Source organism: Scomber japonicus, chromosome 6, assembly GCF_027409825.1.
Source record: "Scomber japonicus isolate fScoJap1 chromosome 6, fScoJap1.pri, whole genome shotgun sequence".
In the NCBI taxonomy this organism is placed as follows: Eukaryota; Metazoa; Chordata; class Actinopteri; order Scombriformes; family Scombridae; genus Scomber; species Scomber japonicus.
The window spans coordinates 27,485,865-27,508,113 of record NC_070583.1 but is presented as its reverse complement, the minus strand read 5'-3'; the positions used below and the strand labels follow the sequence as shown (position 1 = coordinate 27,508,113).

The following is a 22,249-nucleotide window of genomic DNA, read 5'->3' as shown; positions in this document are numbered from 1 at the left end:
AAATGCATGTACTATACCACCTACTGTACTTCACACTGATAAAAACTATTAGCTCTTCCCTCTTTACATCCACAGTCGTCTTCCTTTTGATGCTACCTCTACTATGCTGCTTCCTTCCTCTTCTTCACTCATTCTCATTTTAATCCTCAGAGCCCCCAGACCCTCCAGAGCTAGAGGTGCGAGAAGTGAAAGATCGTAGTATGAACCTCCGGTGGACACAGAGGTTTGATGGAAATAGTGTCATTACCTCCTACGATATAGAGTATAAGAACAAGACAGGTAAGTACAAAGACTATATTCTCGATTTTATAGAAAATAGAGATAGAAAAGTGAACACGACAGTGAAATAAAGATGAAATAATGATGTGGAAGATTTTGATCTTTCATTACTTTATTTGAAACACTTTGGAAAAGTTTGAAACTGACTAATGTCAATGCTACATTTTTTTAAGAATTCACTGGACTTTTTCATTTGATTAAGGGGAAACATAAGACTTGATATTGAAGGTCTTTCACAAATCTAAGGAGGAGCCTACATCCTAATACCTAATAAATAAAAAGTGTTCCTGAAAAATGATGGCAAACTGGATAACTCAAAATGAAAAGCTGTGTACTAATATTTGTCTTCTTTCTTGTCAGATTCATGGGAGCTGAAGCATGCCACTCGTAATATTTCCCCCACCAACAATCAGGCGAACATAGTGGACCTTCACCCTGCCTCTGTCTACAGCATCCGCATGTACTCCTACAACTCTATAGGCAAGAGCGAGGCCAGTAAAGAACTCACCATTAGCACAGAGGAAGCTCGTAAGTATCTTGACAGCACTGCTTTTTACTAATGCAAATGTGTGAAAATATTTCACTATTTCTTGTTGCATGTGCTCTTGACACTGCAGCTGTGTTGACACTAAAGCCTGTCCTTGAATAAGCAGTTTATACAGACAAAAAGCCTACCTTAATGAAACTGAGAAAAACACTTTTGAGAGTTTTAGACTAAATATTTTAGGGTCATGGCACCCGTTGGAAACATGAAAGCAACAGAATGTTTTTAGCAAAATGCCTCCTTTTCAACCTCTGTCTGTCTCTGCAGAGCCTGATGGTCCTCCCATGGAGGTGATCCTGCAGCCAGTAACCTCTCAGAGTATCAGAGTCACCTGGAAGGTAATGTGAAAACCACCTGCCATCTATACAGTTATTTCTTCAAAAGTTGTTTTCTTTTTTGTTCTGAGGTTTTTGAAGGTGCCTGAATAACCATGTATTTTACAACTATGAATTATATTCTCTCAATTTCATCCTCCAGGCTCCCAGGAAGGAGTTGCAAAATGGGGTGATCCGGGGTTACCAGATCGGTTACAGAGAGAATGGTCCGGGTAGCAACGGTCAGTACAGCATTGTGGAGATGAAGGCCACAGGAGACAGTGAGGTGTACACACTGGACAACCTGAAGAAGTTTGCTCAGTATGGTGTGGTTGTCCAGGCCTTCAACAGAGCCGGCACTGGGCCTTCTAGCTCAGAGATCAACGCTACAACACTAGAAGATGGTAAGGATCACAATAATCAATACATGTACAGGACAGTATGCCTCAGCATGTATGAAAAACAATTATGAGCTTAAAATGTGGGCTACTTTACTGACCAGCAGCAATAAACAGCCTTATATATAGTGAAGGAGTAACTGTCAGTTGTGAAATATTACCCCCTGTCTGGTTTGGCTTTGATTTGCAGTTACTACACTTTTGTGTTGCTGTCTCACTCTCTGAACCATGTCAGATCATACCATGCTTTGTAACCTAAAATCACCACATTCTCTCTTTTCTCTCAACACGAATGAATGTCGGCTGTTGGAATTCAACTCTTTTTACAAATAACAAGAACACACGTAGTGTCATCGACTCTGTACATAGTTCAGCAGCACTGCACAAAGGATTTGATTTGTGGTACTGGGATATAAAAAAAAAAAAAAAACTTCACTTGAAATGAATGAGTGAGGTACATTGTAGTGCTGTAAAGATTAGTCGATGAAATGGTTTAAATAAATCCTTTCGATCAAAATGGCAAACATTGAATAGACATCAAATATGAAAATGTGCTTCCCTTCAGTGATTTTAAAGATCCCAGTGCTGATTTTGCATGTACCAAAACAGTTCATACGTACAGCAAAACACTAGAGTTCATCTGCAAAAGGCTATAATTCACCCACAACCTTTCATTCTTAAATAATTGTTTAAAAATTAAGTTATTGTGTCAATTAATAAGTAATTGTCACCAAAATGACATTTTCCTTTGACAAAGTTGGTCAAATGTTTAGATGTTTCATCAGAATGACATTGGACTCAGGAAGTGTGCTCCTCATCTCCTAATTTCCACACAGCCTCGTCCTACATGTTTTCACTGACACTGAATGCCTCCTATACTACCCTGTTTTTCTGAAGCTAACTGACTGCTATTGTGTATCAAAGTGAATACGCTTAAGTCGCTGATTTCAAGATTACAAGATTTCACATTCCACTTTGTAAAGCAAAGGAGCACTTAGATTTGCATGTAATGTGAGGGAAAACTATTTTACCTTCCTGCAATATTCACAGCACAGCACAATAAACTGAAAAAAATGAAAATTGTAACACAACATAGGCCTACTATATGCAGTGGTATGGTAAAAAAAAAGGTTGCAGTGCTGAGAATGACAAAACATCCTGTCGCTCCTCTGTATGGCCACAGATTCTCATCGACCATCCTTTGCAGCAAGCAAACACATTTGATTTTGTGGTCCTTCATCATATACTTTACACCTCTGTTGCCCCTGTCCAAATGTTCATCTAAGCAGGCTCCTCCATGCTAGCCAATGGTGTTACCTCTGTTGCCCTCTGTACTCGTGATGTACACCTGTAAGCTAACTGGACGGCATGTGGCGTTAGTTGATGTAAGATGCGGGAAACTCTCCATTCGTAAATGAAGTTAGAGTGTCACCTGACAACAAATGTATTAACTTAGCAGACTTAACGACCCCTCCCTGTCAAAGCTATTTATGAAACAGGCTTAGCAGATTTTGACAATTATTCTGCGTGTGATGACTCTTTAATTGAGAGGAAACAAAATGTATTTTAGTGAGAGAGATATATACAACCAGAACCAGTTATTGTTCAAATTGTAGACAATTCTACTTAGCATTGTGTCTTAATGTGCAAATGGTAAGAAATTAGAAATGTTTTTTCTGTTGTGCACAAACAACAAAATGTGAAGAGTTTCATTTCGTGTGTTGACAGCTTCAACTGTTTTGACACCTGAAGCTTCAACAATGTTTTGATTTTTTTTAAACTTCAGCTGGCTAGAAGCCTGCAAAAAAAGATATAAAATGGTGGATAATCAATGTTTTTCATTCAGCTAAATACAGTAGTAGCAAAATGGAGAAAATATGAGTATAGTATTTTATTTTTACATAATAAAAAAGAGATGTTAACATAAGTGATTGCCAAATATCCAATATTTCTGTTAAGCTATAGGACAGCGGACCAGGACCAATGGACTTCACTTGTTTGTTTGTAGATAAGGCTATACATTACTCAGCCATTCATCTTTTCTTTTTATGTATTTCTGTAAAGCAATATGTTGTAAGCTAGACCTTTGGCCAATAAGCGACTGGAGAAAACCATGTCATCTTTACTTCCTGTATTTTTCCTTTTAGGTTATCTCTATTTTTTGGTACTGGGTTGCAGTGTAAAAACCTATCATCCAATGTACATGGAAAAGCACAATCTCTCTCATACGTCATCATTGGCTGACTTTTTCTCCTCATACAAACAAATACAAACACACACACACACACACATACACATACACAAACACACACACACACACGTCACATACATACTTGTCCACCCTATGAACAGTTGGCTGAGCCCCATTGGTCCAGAGCAGACAGAGCCCTCCAGCTCTTCCCTGTGGCTGTCACCGTGGCGACAGTGATATTGATGGCCATTATGATAATAGTGATAACAACAAGCATACTAAAAATAATTATAATTAGCTTGTCTCTCTGTCTGTCTCTCTCTCTCTCTCCCTCTGCTAGCTTCCTGCTGTAATTATCCACAGCTGAGCGCATTGTCTCTCTGCTCCCTCTTTTCATCTTTTTTCTGCCCTTCCCTTGCTCCCCTTGCTTTTAACTCTCTTCCTCCCTTCCTCCCTTCTTCCTCTGCCCCTCACCCCCATCTCCTCCTCCCTGTAGCCCCAGTCCAAATCTGCCTTTCATTATGTTCCTGTGTTCACCATTGTTTTTTCCCCCCTGTAAACTCCTGGACTTAATAATGTTAGGTTCTTCAATACATCAGCAACTTATCTCTGATTCATTTTACTCTGGCCTTTACCTTTTATATTTACCCCCTTCCTTCATCTGTTCAGCCTCACATAGCCCCAATGCCAACAATTTTGAGGCACTTGCACCTTTTCTTCTGTTACAAGCATACTGCTGATATCCTCTTTCAACTCTGCTCTTGTCAAAAAGGTGTGACTGGGAATAGAGGAACTGTGCTATGTTTTGTTGCCTTCTAATTATTTAGACTCAGAGCCCAAAGGTTTATTCATGCAAAACCCTGTTTCACTTTTCTAATCCGCCTTTCTCCCTTCCCTCCCTTCCTCCATCCTCCTCCCCACCTCCTCTCCTTTCACCAGCTGCAGAGAAATTCCCTGGTGGACTTGGCCCAATCTCTCTCTTTCATTGCTCTCTGTCTTTCAGTCAGCTCTCTTCCTCTCTTCCTGCCCCTCCCTCTTGCACAAGTTGACTTCTGTTCATCATCAACAGTGTGCGTTATTCAAAGCCTGAAAGACTAATGGTCAGTGGTAGCCAATAGAAGAGACACCTGGACTGGTGAGAACAGAGGGACGCTTGTACAAGAGAGAGAGAGAAGGTGGTTGTAGAGATGGTCCTATACATCAGGCTGGACACATGTCACAGGCTTTTTTTTATCTATCGCTAGCCTGTTTACTCACAACAGGTTTGATATGGAAATGCCATTTAGGGTTTAGGTTTATCTATTTATTTAATGAACTGGCCAAGAAGGTTCTCATTTTTCAGTAGACATTAACAGTCTTTGCGTTGACGTGCAAAAATCTACATATTTTGAAATTATTAATTTATTACACAAAACTGGCCATGTGATGGACATTACACACTAATGCTGTGCAGCTTAACTTTTTTCATACCCACAAAACTTTAGTGAAAACGTTTGTGGAGATCCCCAAATTTTTATAGATGATACGTCCGAACTCATCATGTAAAGTTGAAGAAAATGTGTATAAAATGAGGTGAATGGCGAGATGGTGCAGCAGAAAAAACAGCAGTCTTTGGGTTTGAATATCTCCATCATATAACTTCAATAAAGATTTGGAACAAGCTCACACAGAATACGTGTGATATATATGATATCGTCTGGCATTGAAGGCGATTTTTTCAACCTTGAAGCTTTGGGTTTTGGAGAGGAAATCAAAGGAAATTGGTTGTTAAGGGGTTAAAGACTGACTGATTTTCTTTCCAGTTCATCTTTCTATTATTTAACTCAGTCCTCAGAAGGTTGGGATTGTTTTTCACTCTGTAATGAACAGCCATTTTCTATTGAATTAAACTGTGAAATGTATTTTGTTAGATAACTGAAGATACATGGTTTAGATTTCTTATCTGACCTTTTCTTTTTCCACCATCTCCAGTGCCCAGCCAGCCCCCTCAGAACGTGCGAGCCATTTCTGTAACATCTGACGAGGCCGTAATCACATGGGCTGAACCTCCCAGGATGACACTGCATGGTGTCTTGAAGGGATACCGTGTCGTGTTTTGGGCTGTCTTTCCAGATGGAGGTGTGTTGATTGTTTCTGTCATCTCAGCTCCAACCTGAATTGTGACCTATGTACTGTGACTACACAGTACGTGGTCTGAACATCTCTCTGTCCTTGTGTTTCTCAGAGTGGGGTGAAATGCAAAATATCACCACTACCAAGGAGCAAGTGGAGCTCAGAGGCCTGGAGAAGTTTACCAACTACAGCATCCAGGTGCTGGCCTACACCCAGGCTGGTGATGGAGTCCGGAGCAATGTCCTTTATATCCAGACCCGCGAAGACTGTGAGTCCACATTTGCATATTTTAATCTTTCCACACAGATAAACAAAATAATGTACTGACCTATAATAATGTGTAATTTGATTTGACCACATCTTGAGGGCAGGTCTAAGGGTTTTTGTTCTTAGTTTAGGCTTCAGTGTGGGAGGCATAGTGCCAGGGGGGGTAGAGGGGGTCTTTGTAAGGCTGAGGTTGCTGATTAAAACCTCTTTGTGCTCTGATGTGCCATTACCAGTGCTAATGAGAATTAAGAAGCCAAAAAGTGTGTGTGTGTGTGTGGTTAAGGAGCCTAAGGGTGTGGATCTGTGCGTGTGAATATGTGGATGTGTTGGAGGGGCGTGTGGGGGGGGTTGAATGTGTGTTTGCATGTGTACATGTGAGCTTCAGTGTGCACGTACGGGTGCATGTGTGTGTACATGCGCTATTGTTTGTGTGCAAGTCTAGCGCAGCACCCGGCACAAGGAGAGGGATTAATTCTTTGTGGCTTAGAGAGAATTAATTTTGTGCTTACACTGGCGGGCTGTGGATTACATCCGTATCCGCCTCTCCTCTCGCTCCCTGGGGCCAAGCAGAGGAGGCAGGCGTCTGGAGATGGAGAAAATAAGGGAAAGTCGGAGAGCAAAAGAGAGAGTGGGGAGCAGAGATTCTAAAAGTGTCACTTTAGAAAAGGCCTTTATTCTCTCTTCCTTGCTATATCTCCATTTTATGAGTTGCCCTCACTACAATAGCTCTTCATATATGTGCATCATGTTATTCTTTGAGTGTATGTGTGCGTGCATGTGTGTGTGTGTCTGTGTGTTTATCAGGGGCAAGCCGAGTGTCTCTCTCTCCCTGATGCGGGTTGACACTGTGTCCAGGGGCAACCTCTTCACATACGTTCAATGTTCTCTGCCTCTCTCTGTCTCACCCTTCCTTTTGCCCAGTTCTGTCTGCAGCATATGGAAAAGTGTTTGTAGTGGAATTGCGCTAACATCCAATTCTCAGCCAGGCTTTTTCTGCCTCAGTCTTTTAGACATGCAAAGACAGTAGACAGTAGGATAAAATCAAGGAAGTCAGAGATTCAGTTGTTTTTTAGACCCTTTCCAATAGCCCCCATGGATGTTGGGGCCAATGCATTTGGTCTCTGTGTTTTTTCAATGTTTACCACAGTATGCTTACTTTAAATTTCTGTATGTTGTCTGATTCTCACAGTATGTTCAAACCTTCTTGGTCTTCATAATCATCAATGTTGAAAAATGACTTTTGTTGTATGACCATATTATCCGTGAGAACATATAGATACACAATCATGATTCCCCAATAGATAGACCTTCTTTGTTTAAGTAAGCATCTATATTGTATGAGTTAAATGCAATAAGTCTGCTGATTTCATTGCAATCAGTGTAGAGAATATGTGTATTTTATTCAAAGAAGTTGCATATCAAATCATTAGTAATGCACAATGCCTTGTCCATATGGGAGAATTATATGAGAGACACCACAGTTGGGTAAAGGTATTGGAGAAAAGCAGCAGAGGAAAAGAGCTGCAACTAAATAATATTCCCATTAGTAATTAATCTGTCAATCACTTTCTCATTAAGTGTGTGGTCTATAACATGTTAGAAAATAGTGGAAATTGCCCATTATAATTTCCAAAAGCCCAGACTGACCCATTCACATGGCTTTTTTTCTGTCAGCCCAACAGTTTAAAACTCATTCAGTTAATTATTATTGAAGACTAAAGGAAATACAAATAAAAGTACATACAATTCTGGCCTGACCCAGCTGTCCTGACCTGACCTGTCTCTTTAGAGCCCAACCAGAGATGCTTTCCAAGAGCATTGTAGTTATTTTAGTTCTTCTTTTTCTGTTTCTTTCTTCCTTTGGTTAATACTGTCCCCCCCCTTTTGCCCTCCCTCCCCTCTATATCTTTCACACAGAAAACCTGCCCACCCACCCACACACACACCTACAGTATCTACACACGTGTACAACTATAAGAAATTCGAAGCCAAACCTAATGCTTTTTGTTTGTTTGTTTGTCGTTGTTGTTTATTGTTATTAATGTTGCTGTTTTTCTTTTTTTTCTTTTATTTCAGTTTGTTTGAATCTAGTTTTCCCTCTTGTGCTGTCATATGTGTCGTATGTGTTTATTTGTTTATCGTGCAATATGAGTGACCAATCACTCATATTGCACAATAAACAAAGGAAAAAAAACAATAAAGAGGATATTGTATGACGTTAAAAAAAAATCATAGAGGAATAAGAATGCCAACAAAGACACAAGATAACAACTGTGAGGAAATCATATTGACAACCTGCTCAATCTGTTGTAGCATATGAAGTCATACTGTACTTCCATCTTGTATTCTCTTACTGTTTTGTTGTCTTATGTTTATTTCTGTTGTTTAACTTAACAACTAAGCAACAAAATGTAACTTAAAAATGTGAGATAAAATAATGAACCCAATTTAGATTACAGTAATTACTGTAGGCTTAAGTATCAAGTAACAACAATTGAACCAGCAGTCTCATGGATGCACATGGGTGTTTTTTCAGGTAACACCACTAATAAAAGGACAAGTCCCTCTGAAAATTGGAGTGTACCCTTAAAATTGTTAGTCTGGTTTGCTGAACATATAGAGAAAAATAAATGCTCTGCCCTCTATTCCTCTCTTTACTCCCATTTATGATTCAGACCCTGGACCCCCAGCTGGCATCAAAGCTGTGCCCTCCTCCGCCAGTAGTGTTGTGGTGTCCTGGTTACCCCCCCACAAGCCAAATGGAATCATCCGCAAATACACCATCTACTGCTCCAGCCCCGGGTCAGGCCAACCGGTGAGTTACAAGAGGGGTGCCGAGAGTTGTTTGGAAGTGAATACAAGAGGAAAATAGTGGAAGAAGACCATCTAAACATGGCTGGTTATGAAGGGGATGAGATTCTTTTTTTAAATGCAGAACATAGCTTGTGTTAAACATTTTATATTGCGCTAAGAAGAAAATAAAGTGATTTGATTATGTTGTTCTTGCGTTTGTGTTTGTGTGTATGTGTGTGCATGCATCTGTGTGTGTGTGTGGTCTAGTGCTGCAGTCTCAGCAAGAGGTGTGTGTGAAATGAGCTCTCCTCCTACCGCAGTGTGTGTGCGTGCAAGCTCACCCTCCAGCCTTATTTGCATATCTGCGTCTCATCACGTTGCCAGGACAACCTCATCTGTTCATCAACGGGGGCAGAAAACAAGCCGACAGCAAACACACAGTCACACTTACATACAGGCATTGAAACACACACACACACACACACACACACACACACACACAATCACTATGCATATAGAGTTGGATGCATTTATGCAACTCATGTTTTTATGACAGTGTGAATTCAAAAGCGAGAAATAAATACTGGTTACACACACACACACACACACACACACACACACACACACACACACACACACACACAAATGTACCTATCTAGAAATATACATACATTGTTGTCTTTACTCCCTCATTCATAAATCAATCTCTCTTTCTATCTATCTATCTATCTGTCTGTCTCTCTCTCTCTCTCTCTCTCTCTCTCTCTCTCTCTCTCTCTCTCTCCCTCTCTCCCTCTCTCTCTCTCTCTCTCTCTCTGAAGCCCCATGCAGAGTTAGGGATGATTACTATGTAAATGAGTGCGACTAGAGAGAAGGAAGGAGGGATGGGGGGGTCAGACACACCGCACGGGGAGTACTTTTGTTCCTCTTTTCATTATCTCGCTCTATCGTTCCCCGGATCACCGCTATCTCCATGCTGAAGGAATATTTTAATATCCGTTACAGCAACACACACTCTGTCACTCCCCCTTCCCTTCCTCCCAACATCTACCCTACCCATCCACCCATCCATCCATCCATCTATCCATCCATACATACATACATACATACAGCTGTCCGTACCTCTGCTTGCATTGGTGAATATAGAGATACATTTACAGAGAGGAGTGAGAAGAAGAAGAAAACATTGATTAAGGGAAGACGTGTGACACAGAGAAAGAAATGCAGATAGATGTATTGATGTAAAACTGAGGGGGGTATGGGTAGATAGATGGAGAGAAAGCCAGGAGTGGGACAACAGATGACAGGGATATGTAGAGAAGAGTAGGGAGACAAGGACAGGGAAATGAAGAGAGAGGGATGAAGAGTGATAGCAAGAGAGGAAGGGAAGGATGGCGCAGTGGGGTAAAGGATAGGCAGAGAGGAAAATACAGAGAGGCTGGAGACAAGAGGAATGCATGATGAACAGGGAACACAGGAAAGTAATAAAAAGCCCAGTGGATTCTTCCATGACGGCCTGCTCATAAATGTGAAAAACAACATGAATACTGGAATCTATTTGCCCAGAATAAACCATTCTGCAGATGACCCAGCAGGCTAGGACAAAGCTCAGCAACACTGCAGTATCTTCATAAGGTTTACTGGTCTGCCGCGTTTACTGGCTCTTCAAACTATTTGACACTTGTATTGCAGTCTTCATTTCATCAGTGCTTGAGCGCCTGTCTGTCACAAATGTAAGTTAGTGTCAAACTTGTGGATGCAGTAAAACACGTGATTTAGAAGGCGACATTGAATGTTAGGTGCACGTGTTTGTGTTAAATTTGCCATTGTGTTTTCTTCACAGTAACCAACAGAGCTGCTGAGGGGGCACATGTAGATTTGTGTGTGTCTGTTTGTACCTTGGTGTCAGGATACCTGAGGAGTAGATGGAATAAGGGTGTAATTGGTGGGTAGGTGAATAGTGACTGGCAGGCAGTAAAGAAAGAGTTTCTGTCTGTGTGAGTGTGTGTGTTGAAGGGACAGTGATGCGTATATGTCTAGACAGCAGACACATGGCTGGGTTAAACACACTGCAATTACACATCCACCTTCAGGTCATGTATGTCACTGTATGTGTGTGCAAGTGAGTGCGTGCGTTTTGCTGTATCAATCAGTATACTTGTGCATTTGTGTTTGGTCGTGTGTTTCCTCTCCTCTCCTTTCCTCGCTGTCTTGCTGATGCCCGCAGTAGATAGGCCTCATTAGTGTATGACTGTTCATGATATCTCTGACTGACTCATTTGTCTGTCCCCCATTGTCTTCCTCTGTCTCATATCTCTGTTTGCCCTCCCTGAGGAGAACAGAGGAGGAGAGGGAGCGGGCTTTACTCCCGCCAATCCAACCCTCCCATCCTTGCTTCCCTCCAGCTTCATCCTTCCACACAGTTTTGCTTTATCATAATCTTCCCTAGAACCTCTGTACCTCCTATCCCATTCTCCTCTCCTTTCCTGGAGCTGATTTGAGGGGAGAATACAGGGCTTGGTTCACATTATAATGATGTTCACTCAGTCCTTCACATTACGTCCGCCTCTCCGGTGAAGTGACAAAATGATCTTGTGTTTGGCATCACTCAGATTTTACTTTGTGATGCTCAACACATATAGTTAAATGCACATTTCCTGAGATATCATAGGGACATTTATTACTGTGGCACAACATGGAAATTCTTCATGTATATTCTTTTCAATCTTTTCTGGAAATGTAGAAAATGTGTCCAGTTGTGCACACAAAATGTCTATAATGTGTTTTTTTATGAGTTATAGAAGGAATTAATTTATTGTCTTACAAAATTCGACCTGCTTCAGAAATGAGTAAAATTGTTTTAATTGATTCAAAAAGAAAAATTCTGTACTGCAATGTAATTCTATAAAGAATTCTATAACATTTATAGTATAATACAATATTGCAAGACATGTGAAGCTGCTTGACAGGTACTCCCACTGTACTTCTTTCCAAACTAACAAGTTCCTGTCCACTTTTGGCTCTTCTCAGATGCCAAGCGAGTATGAAGCCAATCCAGAGCTACTATTCTACAGAATCACCCACCTTAACCACAGGCAGCAGTACCTGATCTGGGCTGCAGCCGTCACCACTGCAGGCCGGGGTAACTACAGCGACAAAGTCACTGTGGAGCCAGCAGCCAAGGGTGAGTCCCACAATATGAAACAGAGGTTCATGATTACAGAAATACTGTACAATAGAGAGGTAGGATGCTGAGGGGGTTGTGATTTTGCAGGTCAAAAGACATCAAGGTTAAAACCGGGACAAACTTAGTTGAAAAGTTTTCTAGGCGTACAGGGTATCTATAACAATTGTTGCAACAAAATATCAGTGAATGTATTTGAACCTTTAGTTGCTTGTTGTGTCTCTCTTTGAAACTTGTATGACAGTGATACTGACAAAATACTGTTGTATTCATCTTCAAACCTCTTACTGATGTTTTGCCCAGTATATACTGTATCCAGCCCAGTCACCAGAATGAAAAGTTGACATTGGATATTTCTGCAAACCACAGATATGTTTATTCTTTATGTTTCAATATGTTTATTATGCAGCATATCAGCATTTGTACAATACTTACCACAGGGGAAATTATATAGTTCAGTGTTAGGATGTAGGATGGGTGGGGTTAGCTAGATAGAAACAGCAGAGACCACTATTCAAGAGCACTGCTCGCTTCCAATTTCCACTGACAGAACTGTGTATTTTTAGCCAGACATCGTGACATTTGCAGTCATTTTTTTGGGCAACAAAGTCGGGTAGTTTGACCCAAGCCATCTATTCCTAACCTCTAACCAAGTGTTTTTTGTGCATGGACCTAACTAGACCTTCAGCACAGAATTTTCACATCATAAAACTGATAATTGCCATTTAACACAGCGTTAAATGATTCAGAAAAGCTTAAAATGCAATCAACATTGAAACGTAAAGATTCAACGTATCCATGGTATCTAGAAATGTACTGTCACTTAGTCTATAATTCCCATCTTTGCATATTTTTCCAACCGTCTTTCTATTTCTGTGTTACTGCCTGTTTTGATTCTGCACAACACAGCAAGGTGTGCAATTGATTTCAGAGTTCAAAGGGCACAAGATAAACTGCCCTGAAGCAGGGAAGGGATAAGCGGGGGAGCAAAAGGGAGGAAAAAAGGAGTCGGGAAAATCATACGACAGGAGCAGACTTAACTAATACACAAGACAATAGTGAGGCAGAGTGTTTAAGAAAATGAAGAGGGCAGTTAAATCAATAGGCTCTGGATTAAAAGACAGGAAGAATAAGGGAGTACGAATGAATAGAGTGCACTTTCCGCTGTGTTATCCTTTTCCTTATCTATTCGTTCCTTTGACTGCTGAGTGCAAAGGTTTGCTAGCGATATTGTGTGTGTGTGTGTGTGTGTGTGTGTGTGTGTGTGTGTGTGTGTGTGTGTGTGCTTGCATGGCTGGGTGCTGTAAAAGGCAGTGTCCTCCAGGCTGCTCCACTCAATACTTCACATCACATCACATTTAACACAGATTTCTTCTCCACTATCTGTGAATCACAGAAAACTAATCGCACATTTCCTTATAGTAAATCCTGTTTATTGAAAGAATCCTGAACAGAAAGCAAATCACTGTATGCATCGCATATCAGTCATCACATTTCTGTATTGATTCAGGACATTCTTACATCTCCAAAGCATTTGTTTATTGGGTTTGAAAATTGTTTATTTGACAATGGCAAGATTAAAGGGGCCTACTATGCTTTTTCTTATTTTCAGTATAATGTTAGTATCACTGTTCATATTATACATGGCCAAAGTGTCAAATAATGAGGTTAATATGTGTAGAAGTAATCCTTTTGAGCAAAATGCTCAGGCTTCAGAATGCTCTGAATGTTCGGTTTCCAGGTCAGTTTATGACAGATTACTTTATATGGTATTCATAGCATGCAAGTTCACTGCTCCGCTTCATAATATTATGTTGTGTTTTTTCATTGTTTTGGGGGTAGTCACACTGAGTCACACTAGCACGCTGTTGGAGGTGTGCTGGTCATCTTCAGCTCTTCAGCAAACATAATCACTGTGGCTGTTCCTGCTTGTACTATTCTTCACAAGGCTTTAAGCTTTTTAGTGCTGACTATGACATTCTGCCAATTCAGTGAGGAACATGTTTCATATCCTTTAAATTCTTAAACAATTAAACAATAAAGCTGTCCTGTTATTTAGTCATTTAAAAGTTTTCAATTTAAAGCAGTAAAGCAGGAAATGTTGGGTTTGCATCCCCAGTAACTTAACCCAACTATGATACAGCTGCCCCTCACCAGGCTTCTGGATAGCTTTCCAGTCTGAACTGAGTGGGCTCCTCTAGAGGGGGACGTTAAAGAGACTGGAGCTAAGACTGCCTGTCAACAGACAGAGGCTGCACTGAGGGGCTGCATAAAGAGCCAGTATAAGATAAATAAGGAGTTTTTTTTAACTGAGCTACTCTAATGGAAGCCCGGATTAAAAATATAGAGCTGGAAATGAGAATAATGGGTCCCCATTAATGATTGGTAGATATTAATTAGGCCTTTTGTGTTTGTTCAAGTGTCAGTTTGAATACTGCTAATGGATTTTTACTCAACTTCTCTGTCTCCATACACCTGTAATTTTTACATTTCTCTGTCCATCTTCCATCAGCCCCAGCTAAGATCCTATCATTTGGGGGTACAGTGACTACTCCCTGGATGAAGGAGGTGCGACTGCCCTGTAGCTCAGTAGGAGAACCAACACCTACCATAAAATGGACCAAAGACAGGTGAGAATCTAAATGGAATAGAGTAAAAATATTATGTAAACCTGTATGTGTCTGTAATATTAAGAGTGGATTTCAAATTGTTTTCTTTGTAAACTAAAAGTAGTTTAATGTTTACAAAGGCTATGTGTTGCTACATTGGATTAATAATAATGTTACAGCTCTGAACCCACTCTTTAACAGGAGCAACACAAAATGCCCACCTGAACTATTTTTATTCAGCCTGTTGCTGAATATAAATAGTCAATATCTCATAATTTACAGTAGACGTCTTGTGAGGTCATGATTCTTTCTCTCTTTCTCTGTTAGTGAGGACACAGCCATCCCAGTGTCTCTTGACGGACAGCGTCTCATTCTTGCAAATGGCACGCTGGTGCTGCGCTCTGTCAAAGCTGAAGATTCTGGTTACTACACCTGCACAGCCACCAACACGCTAGGCTTTGACACTATCATAGTCAACCTTTTGGTACAAGGTAGGAACAATTTTGTTACACAAGATGCTTCTTACATTCACACCATGTAGAGTACTATGCAAAAGTCTTAAGCCACCACCATCATGCAAACAGAAGACACAGAAAATATGTGCACACAATTTAACATGAATTATTAAATGTTGTTATTAATTGAGGCTCCATTCCATTTAGGTTTAAGAGAGCCAGGTTCTTGCTATTGCTCAAGTGTAAGGAGAGGTCTGAATACTTACACACTTTAGCCTATAAAAGCTTTTTTCTTTTCTGTTTTTTAATACTGCATACACATTTCCTGTATTTTGGTTGTATTCTAATTAAGAGACTGAGAAATAATTATATATGGTCATTATAGCATTTGCTAAAACAACAAATCTAATGGTGGCCTAAGATTTGTCAGAGAGGTGTGTGTCTTCGGCCTCTATTATCTGTAAATAGCAGGAAAATTTGTCAACTTCAGTTAAAAATCTGACATTTCCACATCATGTTTTTCAGCTTACACACCTCAAAGTCGCTCATCACTTTGCTTATAGTCCGCAGATATACAGTACTGTGCAAAAGTCTTAGGCCACCATTAGAACTGTTGTTTCAGCTATAATGACCATATATAATTATTGTTCAGTCTCTTAATTAGAATACAACCAGAAAATACAGGAAGTGTATATGCAGTATTAAAAAACAGAAAAAAATAGAAAAGAAAAAATCTTCTATTGGTTAAAGTAGCAAGTATTTAGTGTGACCTCACTTGAGCAATAGCAGGAACCTGGCTCTCTTAAACCTACGGTAAATGAATGGAACCTTAATTAATAATAATATTTAAAAATTAATGTTAGATTTTGTGTACATATTCCTGTAATTTCTGTGAGTATAATGGTGGTGACTTTTTACACAGTACTGTTTACTATTTCTCCGAAATGAACTATAGCTTTTAGAAAATAAACAAGTAATACTGAGTGGTTAATTCTGTGCGTCTGCCCTTCTCAGTCCCTCCAGACCAGCCTCGTCTTACTGTCTCCACCACCTCCACCTCCTCCATCACTCTAGCCTGGATACCAGGAGACAACGGAGGCAGCTCTATCAGAGGTACTTGGCCCTGCACAACAATGTTATCTTTCTGCATATCCACATCTCTGTCTTCTTGTTCTTCTATGTGAAGTCTCTATAGTCTGCCAGTCAATGTGTCTAAAGATTACACTATATGGAAACTTTGTATATCATGTTATGATATGTTGTATATAGAAGAAATTTCTGTTACGTAACATGGCTGTGACAAAATTTCCTCACTGTAACCCACTCTAGGATGTCCCCTTTTTTTTCTCTTTTATCTGGCACAGTGTTGGTGTTCATCTATTAGTTTATTGATTGACGTCCTGGTTTTTGTTTCCCTGTTAACTATGTGTCTATTTGATTATCTGATTGTTGGTGATTTCTGTGGGAAGATTGGCATGCTGTGTACACCTTTGTTCAGGCTGTTTGTCAGCATGGGGGTTGTTGCAGGATCATCTGTTTGAACCATATCCTGTCTCTTTGCTGTTCTTAATACCTATGTCAGACTATCAAGTATAAGGCAAAGCAGTGAAGACAGACCTGGGTCCAGAAAGACTTGGTTTGTCCATATATGTCAATTGCAGTAGATCATGCTGTTAAAACCTCCAAAGAAGTTTTCATCGCCACATTCAAAAACAACTCTTTTAACCTCTTACATCCAATATAATTTAAAGCTATAGCAATGTAGTATTTTTGTGTTTTTCTGTGAGTCAGCCTACTGCCAGGAGGACATGAATGTGCGTGCATTACAAGCATGAAGACGGAAGCAGTAAAATATTTGAGACACACAGTGTGTTATTTGAAAACGTTTCATTGGCATGAATCACCATAACTTAGTATTTGGATATATCATCCAGTGTCTAATACATACATGAAGTTTATCCGTATATCTTGTATTTAAACTAAAGTGCCTGTCTGTCAGTGAAACCATCTGTACAGTGTCAGCAGTAGGCACAGCTGAAGTTCCCCATCAACCATCTATTTTGCATTACTACTGCAGTGGCATCCGCAGCTTCCTTTTCAGATGAAAAACAATGGCACGTTCAAGAAAAACTCGGCTGATTTTAAGCCTTTTTTACAGCTTCTGCAATTAAAAAAAAAGGAAATGATCAAATCCTGTAGGCTAGTAAAATTTTATGTTATGTTCTGTCTTTGCTGTCCTGTCCTGTTCTCGCTGCTCTCTTCTGTTCTGTGACAGACAGCGGGTGACTATAAAACTTATAAACACTGCAGGATCTGCACATGTTAACCCTTCTAATGTTTTGGACTTTATCATACCATCTGTTAGAGAGAGAGGAAGAAGAAAAAAAGAGATGATACATAGAGTACAAAGAAACAAAGACTGGGAGACATTCATATATACATAATTACATACAGACAGACAGAAGGAAAGACAGGCAGATATGGAGGATTAGATGGAAAGTGTCTCAGAGCAGGAGGGAGTTGGCTCTCCAAGGCAGCTGATTATAAAAACAGTCACCATATTGCATACCCTCATTTGCATAGATGCTCAGTCAGCGCCATCCCAGTGTTGGGGTTTGTAGGTAACTAATGGCGGCATAGGAAGGGATCAGCTAGACCGTCCTCCAATATGAGCCTGGTTGGGTAAAGGAAATACAGTGTGGCACTGCCATCTAGTGGACAGTAAAGGTATCAGTGTCATGACGCTTAGTAGGGTTAAAGATAGTAGGGTTAAAGAGTGATTCATCTTTATGGTTAAAAAAAGAGGGAATATTTTAATATGCAAGAAAATAATTGTTCTGTATGTCTGTGTGTGCAGGTTTTGTGCTGCAGTACTCTGTTGACAACACAGAGGAGTGGAAGGATGTGTTCATCAGTTCTAGTGAGCGCTCCTTTAAACTGGATAATCTGCGCTGTGGCACCTGGTATAAAGTCAAGCTGGCTGCCAAAAACAGTGTTGGAGCCGGACGCATCAGTGAGATCATTGAGGCAAAGACTCACGGACGAGGTGAGAAATCTGGAGTGGCAGGTGAAGAAACGGGTTAGAAATGGGTGAATGATATTAAAACAACAAATAGATCTGGTTGACAAGAGTTCTACATTTGAATGTATAATATGGTATTTGATACATTTAAGATATTACCCACCATGAATTTGTTTTGTTCAATCCTGTTATGTTTCTGAGCTGTAAAGCAAAGCTGCAACATTTTGTTTTCTAGCAGTCATACATGAGCAGTGTTAAGTTACTGAGCAAGATGTTTCTGTTGCAGAATCATATACTGTAGGTCTCTTATGTTTTATGTTTCCTAATTTCTCCATAAAACAGGTAATACCTGCTGCAGTATATGGTACAACAATTGCAATTGTCTACAGTAGCAATCTGAACACACACTGGAGAACATATCATGATGTCACTTCCTTTACAGAGCCCCAGTTCAACAAGGATCAGCCAGTCTTCACCCACATCAACTCCAGTCACGCCCGCCTCAACCTGCAGGGTTGGGCCAGTGGAGGTTGTCCAATCAGCGCTGTCACACTAGAGTTTAGACCAAAGGGTTTGTCACTGCTTTTCAAGTTTTCTGTTGGTAATATTTGAAGATAATGCACAAAAAAACAAATCACAAAAGGTAACCTCAAATAAATAAAGACTCATCAGTGTTTTTTGTCTCTGGTGCAGGTACATGGACGTGGCAGAATGTGCGTACCAATGCCACCACAGATGTTTTCCTGGCAGAGCTGCGTGAGGCCACCTGGTATGAACTGAAGATGAAAGCCTGTAACAGTGCTGGCTGTGGTAACCAGAGCTCCCAGTTTGCAACACTGGATTATGATGGCAGTAAGTAGAGGTTTCTCTTTATTTGCAGTTCCATTTAAATAAATGTTATTGTCTTTGACAAATAACACATTAAACTGTGAAACTTAATCATTGCAATTATTATACTCTTTTCTTCTCATGTGCAGGCACAATCCCTCCAATCAAATCTCCCCTGGAAAAGAATGATGATGTCAAGAAGCTGTTTTCGATCGGCTGTCCTGTGATCTTGGTCACTCTTGGTGTTGCACTCCTCTTCATCATTCGCAAGAAACGCAAAGAAAAGAGGCTAAAAAGACTAAGAGGTGAGATGATAAGTAAAAGGAGAGAAGAGAAATGTGGTAGGAATGAATTGGCAATAAGAACAAAGCAGTCTTCAGAGATTTCTGAAGCAGAAGCAGACTTCACAGAGATTCCTGAATGAAGTCTCCAGAGCTGCATTCATTTTAAAATATTTATTTGGGTGTCAGAAAAATAAATAATCCCTCATGTTCTTTGCCCTCTCTAGATGCCAAAAGCCTGGCAGAGATGTTGATCAGGTAAGACTGCTGTTTCCTAGTCCTTCTCACAAAAATCAGTTTGAAGTCAGTGCTATGTATTATAAATCAATATCCACTTCACAAATCTCTATTTTAACAATTTCCCAAAATCATAAATGTTTCTCTGTGTGTGCCCGTCTCTGGAGTAGTAAAAACAACCGCAGCTTTGACACCCCAGTGAAGGGACCTCCTCAGGGCCCACGGTTACACATCGACATCCCCAGAGTGCAGCTGCTAATTGAAGACAAAGAGGGCATCAAGCAAATCGGTGAGAGGAAGAGAGAGAGGCACAAAGAGAGTTTTTGTGCTTGTGTCCATGTGTGTGTTCACATGTATGTTTGTCAGTGTTGGAGCAAATTATTTGTATGTCAAATGTGTAATGAACATTGGAAGGCATCATACTTATAGTTGTCACTATCTTTTTAACCTGCAGTAGCTGCCTTTCTGAAATATTCATTGTCTCTGATAGGTGAGGACAAAGCCACCATCCCTGTGACAGACACAGAGTTCAATCAAACTGGGAATCCTCAGAGCTTCTGCACAGGTGTGTCTGTCCATCACCCCGCTCTCATCCAGAACACCGGTCCTTTGATTGACATGTCAGACATCAGGCCAGGAACCAGTAAGTGCCCTCTCTCTCCTTGCTCTCCATTTTATCAGTGAACGTTTAAACTAACTGAAGCAGTATGGTAGTGACCACTGACGTAAATGCCTTTCTCATGATAAGGTGCAGTGAGTTTGTGGTGTAAGCATAAACTTTAAAGTTCTTGGAATTTCTGCTTGATTATTTGCTGTGGGTTTTTTTTGACCATTTACTATAAATAACATGAATCAATTGTGTCATGAATGAATTGTGTCTTCACATATGACCTGCATTTTTTCCTGGTCTGTTGAAATCCGCCATGGTTAAATGAACCTATTTTTTGCAAATTCGTTTTCGATTCGATTTTGTTCATTTTTCTCGCTTTAAACATCTTCTGTACATATACACATCCTTCTAATTTCTTCATCCATTTACCATCAGACCCAGTGTCAAGGAAGAGTGTTAAATCGGCCCACAGCATCAGGAATCGCTACTCCAGTCAGTGGACTCTAACCAAGTGTCAAGCCTCCACGCCAGCTCGCACTCTCACCTCAGACTGGCGCACAGTTGGCTCCCAGCATGGCATCACTGTCACAGAGAGTGACAGCTACAGCGCCAGCCTCTCACAGGACACAGGTTGGCACATGGGTGAAATGACACTTACAGCCATTTACATGCACATTTAAGTACGGCTATTTTTCAAAACGTGAGGGAGAATGTGTTTTGGCAGGGAGCTACATTGGTAACACTGTAGAGAATGTGCTTATCTGTATTTCCTTTCCTTTCTCTCTCCAGATAAGGGTCGCAACAGCATGGTATCGACAGAGAGCGCCTCATCCACCTACGAGGAGTTGGCAAGAGCATATGAGCATGCCAAGCTGGAGGAACACCTGCAGCATGCCAAGTTTGAGATTACAGAGTGCTTTATCTCTGACAGCTCATCTGACCAGATGACCACAGGTACCAATGACAATGCAGACAGCATGACGTCCATGAGCACACCGTCAGAGCCTGGTATCTGCCGTTTCACTGCCTCGCCACCCAAACCCCAAGACTACGATCGTGGCAAGAATGTAGCCGTGCCCATTCCACACCGCGCCAAGAGTAAGTTTTTCCACCAAACTATGATTTTTTTTTTAACTTTCACAGTGCTTTTTGAATTTCAAATGGCTTTAAATATGAACCAAGTATGATCGAAATTGTTACAAATGTCTGTTTGCTTTAGTTTTGCAAGCTTTTTGCAGTCATCTTCTTTTCCCTCCAGGTGACTACTGCAACCTACCCCTCTACATGAAGTCAGATCCCTTCTTCCGAAAGCAGTCGGAGCATCATGACCCATGTCCAGTGGTTCCACCACGTGAAGCCTCTATTCGTGGCCTGGCCCAGCGGGCATACCACACCCAGGGCCGTCATGTGACTATGGACTCTGCAAAGCAGCAGGCCCTAACCATGGGCCACGCTGGTCTGTCCAACCTCACTTCCTCTGGGGCTTCCTCTGGAGGAGCAACAGGAGGTTGTGGTGGAGGTAGTGGGAGTGGAGTGGCGTCTGCTAGCTCTAGCAGCTCCACACTTCCCCAGAGGACTCTCACCATGCCTGGCTCCTCTGCCTCAGTGGCCCAAAGTGCAGCGGCAGCTGCTGCTGCTACTGCTGCTGCAGCTTCTGGGGCATCATCATCCTCCGGTGGATGTGGGGCAGTAGGGGCCACAGGAGGGACCCCTGGAGGTGCCTCCTCATCCTCCAAGATGGGAGGATCCAGAGACTCTCTCCTTGAGAGCAGCTCCTCGGGCTTAGGCAGACTACAGAAGCAGAGGGATGGAGGGGCAGGAGCCTACTCCAAGTCCTACACACTGGTGTAGCCTGCCATCACTGCGGCCTGTCACTGTAACTCTTAATAGAATACTGGTCAAGCCAGCGCTTTCCTGGAGCCTCTATTGAAAAGTGGGGTGAGGAACATACACATGCCCAGCTGACCCGTCAGTGCCTGCACTGTGCCAGGCTGCAGGGGGCTGGTTGGGTTCCCATCGACACTGCTGTATGAAGGGGTCAGAGTTGGGTCTCCACAGCACAGGGGTTTGCCTTTCTTTCTGCCTGATTGCTTTCTATTACTGTTGTGTCATCTTTCTCTATCTC

The 22,249-nt window shown here is 41.1% G+C and overlaps 1 protein-coding gene across 2 annotated transcripts in view; it reads left to right on the top strand.

The window, feature by feature from the left end:
* Positions 1-21,975, top strand: part of LOC128360191 (cell adhesion molecule DSCAML1) — a 90,909-nt gene extending 68,934 nt beyond the window's left edge. Inside the window, exons 15-37 of one of the 2 annotated variants that reach the window (XM_053320562.1) lie at positions 151-279; positions 640-807; positions 1,091-1,161; positions 1,301-1,541; positions 5,698-5,844; positions 5,951-6,106; positions 8,781-8,920; positions 11,929-12,082; positions 14,595-14,712; positions 15,019-15,182; positions 16,161-16,259; positions 18,004-18,192; positions 18,611-18,739; positions 18,862-19,020; positions 19,146-19,301; positions 19,505-19,535; positions 19,685-19,803; positions 20,005-20,157; positions 20,560-20,754; positions 20,914-21,222; positions 21,383-21,580; positions 21,659-21,799; positions 21,830-21,975. In XM_053320562.1, coding sequence (XP_053176537.1) covers positions 151-279; positions 640-807; positions 1,091-1,161; positions 1,301-1,541; positions 5,698-5,844; positions 5,951-6,106; positions 8,781-8,920; positions 11,929-12,082; positions 14,595-14,712; positions 15,019-15,182; positions 16,161-16,259; positions 18,004-18,192; positions 18,611-18,739; positions 18,862-19,020; positions 19,146-19,301; positions 19,505-19,535; positions 19,685-19,803; positions 20,005-20,157; positions 20,560-20,754; positions 20,914-21,222; positions 21,383-21,580; positions 21,659-21,799; positions 21,830-21,975 — 3,512 coding nt within the window. Of the gene's footprint in view, positions 1-150; positions 280-639; positions 808-1,090; positions 1,162-1,300; positions 1,542-5,697; positions 5,845-5,950; positions 6,107-8,780; positions 8,921-11,928; positions 12,083-14,594; positions 14,713-15,018; positions 15,183-16,160; positions 16,260-18,003; positions 18,193-18,610; positions 18,740-18,861; positions 19,021-19,145; positions 19,302-19,504; positions 19,536-19,684; positions 19,804-20,004; positions 20,158-20,559; positions 20,755-20,913; positions 21,223-21,382 lie in introns of both variants that reach the window. The other variant, XM_053320561.1, reaches the window with a different exon arrangement.
* The last annotated feature ends 274 nt before the right edge of the window (positions 21,976-22,249 follow it).